The 5,786-nt window shown below is 38.2% G+C and overlaps 2 protein-coding genes across 2 annotated transcripts; both read right to left on the reverse strand.

Moving 5' to 3' along the window:
- Positions 1-334: 334 nt before the first annotated feature.
- Positions 335-1,100, reverse strand: LOC113312024. The gene is made up of 3 exons (XM_026560799.1): positions 782-1,100; positions 568-667; positions 335-458 (listed from the first exon to the last, which is right to left on the reverse strand). Exons 1-3 carry the CDS (start codon positions 1,098-1,100, stop codon positions 335-337), a joined length of 543 nt encoding a protein of 180 aa, XP_026416584.1.
- Positions 1,101-1,157: 57 nt separating this feature from the next.
- LOC113312025 lies at positions 1,158-3,992 on the reverse strand. The gene is made up of 7 exons (XM_026560800.1): positions 3,905-3,992; positions 3,473-3,555; positions 2,917-3,247; positions 2,332-2,813; positions 1,891-2,204; positions 1,479-1,680; positions 1,158-1,424 (listed from the first exon to the last, which is right to left on the reverse strand). The coding sequence occupies exons 1-7, from the start codon at positions 3,990-3,992 to the stop codon at positions 1,158-1,160; spliced, it is 1,767 nt and encodes a 588-aa protein (XP_026416585.1).
- Positions 3,993-5,786: the final 1,794 nt, after the last annotated feature.

Genomic DNA, 5,786 nt, shown 5'->3' on the forward strand with positions numbered 1-5,786 from the left:
TGTAAGTATAGGAGAGTGAGACTTTAGTTAGACATCAAGAAAATAAAATACCAATGGTCAAACAAAGTCAGATCCAAACAAAAATGGTGCTAATATTAGCAACTGAGAGGGTATGAAACCGAACCGACTCGACACGTATTACCCAATCTTTGGTATCCGAACTATAAATAACAAGTGGAGTGCACGTGCGTTGCACATCGTCAAACAACAGGCTCTTACATACGCTATTCCATGTTCGCAAAAATATGACGCTATAATAAAATATTTCTCAGCAAGATACCAACAATAAATATTAGATTTTTTTTCATTTAGGATTAAATCAATCCGAAATACATCACCCAACACTATCACATAATTTCAGGACCTCTTGAAAAACAACATTTCTGGTAAACGTTCCTATAACAGCTGGAAGAGCCCCATTCTTAACTAATACTTTTGTTGTGATTCTTGAGACTCCCCTGGACAAAGAAACATACAACTGTACACGACTAAACACATGTTCTTGTAGGTAAACACCAACATGTGGTATGGTCTACCCTTGAGACTTGTTTATCGTTAGAGCAAAACTTGCACGAACTGGAAACTGCTTTCGTGTAAGGAAATTTCGACTCTTTTGGAGGCTCCATGGGTATCCTCGGAATCAACACTCTCATCCCTGAGCAAATACCTGTAACAATTTATGCATCGATGAAGTTTGTGAATAGTCTTCGACACAATAAACTTGTGCCATTACAAAGGCCACACTTTGGATCAAGGTTTCTCAAGAGAATAATTGGAGCACCTATCTTCAGTATAAGCTTGTGAGGAGGTAATCCACCTGGAGCAATAGTGTTGAGAAAATCTTGTGTCCACAAATTCTTGGGGTCATCTGTTACCGTGTCAAAGGAGTGATACACTACCTCGGCTCCGGGGAAGATTTCAATAACTTTCTGATTGAGCTTTTTGACAACGTCATTCTTTGGAGATATCAAAGCCCTCTGACTCATATAAACTTTGTCAAATGCATTATCTTTAAGTCTTGGAAAAACCTCCTCAATCAATCTCCTAACAACCTGCTCTCCATTCCATTCCAACATAATATCATCTGGAAGTTTCACCATCTTTTCTATAACATAAGACTCAACTCCATCTCCAATGCGAATCAAGAATTCTGAGAATCAGGGATCCAACCTTGAACGCATCTTCTCTTTGAGATGAATTAACTTGGCGTGCTTCCAGAATTTTGCATTGGTTAAGCATGCACTTACTGCATGTGCTCGTGTGCCACGTTCAATTACAGGCAACACTTGATGGAAATCACCACCCAAAACCAAAATCCTACCTCCAAATGGTAGCTCAACCTTAGTTATGTCTCTTAATGTACGATCTAAAGCTTCAAATTCATATAGGTTTGCCATTGTTGCTTCGTCCCTTCCGAATGAGATCTGCTAAATCAGTGTCCACAGGTATATCACATGTAGATGTTCAGTCAGTGGTACGAGTATCTTGAACCTATAATGAGCGGTCCGTCTACCTGGCATCATGGTTGTAGCAATTCCTGATGTCGCGGTTGCAATTGCAATATGTCCTTGAGTTCTTAGATAGGCCAGTATCGCCCTGTACAGGAAAGTTTTCCGTGAACTACCTGGACCATCAATAAAGAATATAGAACTTTCGCGGTGAGAAACAGAGTTCACCACCCTGCTTAAGAGTTAACATACAATTACAAATAAACCCATATACAACAAAATACTAATATAAATGTTTAACCTAAGCTTTCTATGTTATCTGTCAACTGAACACACTACACCACTTTGCTAATTGCTACAAACTCAAAATGAATGACTCGAGGCGAGTATAAGTCAGTAAAATTGAGACTACAATATGAGTATATGTTGCAAGGGATTTTGCCTGTCAAATGCATGCCTCTGGTCGTTGTTTAGCTGGCCGATAGCCGAAAAATCTTCTGGAGGAATAGGAATCGATTTTTCTTCCATGACCAAATCATTTGTTCCTGAAGTGCCTACGTCTTCGGTGATGGTTGGAAACTGATACTTCTTCATCAAATCTGGACCAAGAGTAGAACTAAGTTCCCGTAACAGAAGATTAATAGCACCTTGTTCTGTGTTGGAGCGGAGGTGATCTTCAGTCAGGTGTGGAAGAAATTCATCCCATAATCGCGGACTCCGGTTGGGTTCCATAAGGCTAACATCGAACAGAAAATCCTTCTCGAAGAAGAAGGCATTTGCACTTGTGTTGCTTCAAGAAGTGTATCACGCATGGCGGTATCACTTTCTAACAAACCAAGATGCCGCGCCAATTCTCTGTACGTTGAAAGGTAACAGAACCTACCTTTAGCAGGTCCTCAAAAGAAGTTGGGCCCCTAACATTATTCAGCAGACGTCTCAAAAAGTAATTATCGATGCGAGTTGAAACAACATTAACTCTTCCAATGACTCTGTTGTTACGTCGCCTTCTATCCCACTGCCTTAATGACTGATTCCATACATAATGCTCCGGAAATTCCTTGTATAAAAAGGTTCTTGCAAACTCATCTTCTGCCTTTTTCTTAAAATACTCGGTAAGCTTTGTACGAGATGCCTTCTCTCGCTGCAGCACATCTCGTACGGTCTGCCCTTCTGGAAGTAAAATTTTTTCCTGATCCTTGAGGTGTATTTGTAATGACACTACATGTGGAGAAATCTTATTCATCTGATACTTGTATATTCTCCAGAGTGCTTCTTGCGGGTAGATCCAACGGGCATCTACAAACTGCTTGATCTCATCTTCGACACCTTTTTCGCTCGAAACCTCCATGCAGATACAATCTACCCCTTTCCAAACATATTTGTACAAATACTTCACAGACTTCACACTTGAGAAAATCTCCACATTGATACTTCTTTAAAAGCCATGGATTATACGGTACGACCCAACTGTTATTCACCACTTTCCCATTGTGGAGTGTAACTTCTCTACCATCATCTCGCCTTCTACAGATTGGATAAGAATCCTCGCCTTCTAGAGTTGCTGGTGCAAATTTCTTCGGAAACTTTTTCTTACACTTCCTGTTCTTCTTACAAACACTATCAGTCGACAACGAACATGGCGTATGTATCATGTGTTTCAGGGCAGCCTCGTACAACTCTGGTTCAACATTCAGATCGGGTATTCCTTCTCGAACAACTATATCATAGTCATCTGGGCTACGTAGCTTGTCTCTTTCATCGAGAATGATAAGAATATGTGCATGTGGTAAACCTCTTTTCTAAGACTCAATAACATGAACATGTGCAACAACCTTTCCCAGAACCCCCTTAGTGAACAGATCTGTCTTCAGTTCTTCAAACTTAGAATGAAACACTCTCGTTGTCAAATCTGGCCTGTCATGTGCATGTTTCCCTGGTTTTAATTTCTTTTGGATTTTCTCCCACTTAGGATTACATGTCATGGTTATAAAAAAATCAGGCTTTCCGTACTTTTGAACCAATACCATGGCGTCATAATACCTTTGATGCATATCACGTGGGCTTCCTCTGCAACTTGGAGGCAGAATAAACCGCTGTCCAATATCACCTGCAAAGAACCACCACAATTTTAGAGAAATCTGAAAGAGAAAGGGACAGTCCAATTTAAAACCACCTGATTCTAAGGGAAGTTACTCGAACCCATATGTGTATACAGTTTTGATTTACAAAAGTAATACTGAAGTAGGAGAAATTATAAATAAGTTGCTTATGGAATGGAAATCAAAGGAATTTTAATCTACAATATACATAGAAATGACAGTTTCTGTAATTCAAAACTTCAACTATATAATCATAAAAATGACAGTTTATGAAATGTCACTTTCAAATGATTTCTGTAATGCGAAGTCAGTTATTGCAGTCTAACTTATATAATCATAGCTTTGAGTTATTGGTACCCGTGTTTGCATATGCGGCATCAAGAGTGCCAGAGTACCAATCAGCTCGGAATGTCCTTTGGTTATCTCGAACCCATCTCAACTTCATTATTGAGATCTTCATGTAGTTATCGACCATGTATTGCTGTAGTTTCGGCTATATGATTGCATCTAAAAAGTTTATATGTGTTTTCTTTTGGTCATGAAATGCCTCTATGGAAATTTCATTAGGATCCCAATAGTTTTCGTACCTTTGCCAATTTTATTGACGAAAATGGGGAGAATTAATGTGTAGTTCACACTACAAATACGTATGGTTTTCGGATCATTATGTAAGGGGGAGTGGTTTCCATGTGAGATGGAGTATTTACTAAGGGAGAGTCATACATATCACCATAGTATTGTTGTCGAAGTTGTGATACAATTGAACTTTGATGCTGTATAATAATACTACGACACTGTGTAACAATGATTGAGAATTCTTGTTTTCTCATTGTTATAGCTACGGATTTTGAACAACGATGATACTAAACTTACAACCTTTGGAATCATTGGAGTACTTGGAAGTGACGAAGATTTTGAGTAATGTTGAAGAACCAAGGAGATCAGACAAGTGGAAGAGAAGCTACAAAATTTGTTTATTTATTTTGTATTCCATATGTATTGATAGTTTTGTCACTAAATTTGACAAAGGGGGAGATTGTTAGAGCACTGCTCGGTCGAATTCGCATGCGTTGCTATCTCAAGCATGTTTGTCAATGTTAGTAATCAAAACTATAAGTCTTGATTTCTAGTCTACTTATAGCTAAGTCTCGGACTAGGATAGAAAGTGTAGTTGAGCTCAAGACTCCATGGCGATCATCATACAAAGACGAAGAACTACTCAAGGAACTTTTGGAACTTCATCGACTAAAAGGTATGTGGAGACTTGAACTTATCCATCACTCAAAAGTCTATCTACTATATCTCCTATCTTGAGAGAAAAGTCGTATTGTTATATAGACTTTGATTATACACATTTGCTATTTCGAGCCGAGTTTATCTCACGTATCTATTTCTCGAAATATGTGTTGGTAAGCTTTCGCTTTGGCCAAGTTCATCTTTACTAGTGACTAAAGTCATATTAAGTTTCAATTACTTGAAAACGGCTTTGACGAAAAATGGTTTGTGAATTGCAACTATATAACGTCCTTTAAGAATGTTTCAATGATTGAAATGAGAGTTTATAATATATAACCTTGGAAGGATATAAACATTGTGTGGTAACACATAGGTGTGTAGGTCCTTATTCCTTGAACCAAAGTATGCGTAGTTTGTTGCTCAGGAAACCGAAACTAAAGTCCGCTTACCAGTACGTGCACCATCGGAAGTTCACGCTCCGTGAAAATCTGTTGGAGTTTGTGAACCGAAAACAAACTTATTCTGGGTACTTAAGTCCGCGTATCAGTATGCGAACTTAAGTTGGTTATTTTCTAATAACGGTTATTCGTGAACTTAAACTTATATAAACTAAGGAATGCATAATTGAAAACCGTGGCTATAAAGTTCATGAATTGATTCGAGTGAATCAAATCGTTTTTGCTTCGATCGTGTCTTGTATACTTCTATAAGATCTAAGCAATTGAACAACTCTCTAACTAGTTCATTTGAGTCATTTGAACTAGTTGTGGTAAAGAAGAATATGGTTGATATGGAAGTGCTCATATGGATAACCATTTGGTTAACTACTGTTGAACCAACTAAGTGTACATGTTTGGGTACGGTTACACAAACCTAAATAAACTTGCATTTCATTTGTGTGTAACAAGCTAAGTTCGATCTAACGGTTCAAAGATATTAGCTTGAATTTAATCAGGTTTTCATCTAACGGTGAATACTGAATGCTTTGTTACCAAGGTAACTT

Source organism: Papaver somniferum, chromosome 9, assembly GCF_003573695.1.
Source record: "Papaver somniferum cultivar HN1 chromosome 9, ASM357369v1, whole genome shotgun sequence".
In the NCBI taxonomy this organism is placed as follows: Eukaryota; Viridiplantae; Streptophyta; class Magnoliopsida; order Ranunculales; family Papaveraceae; genus Papaver; species Papaver somniferum.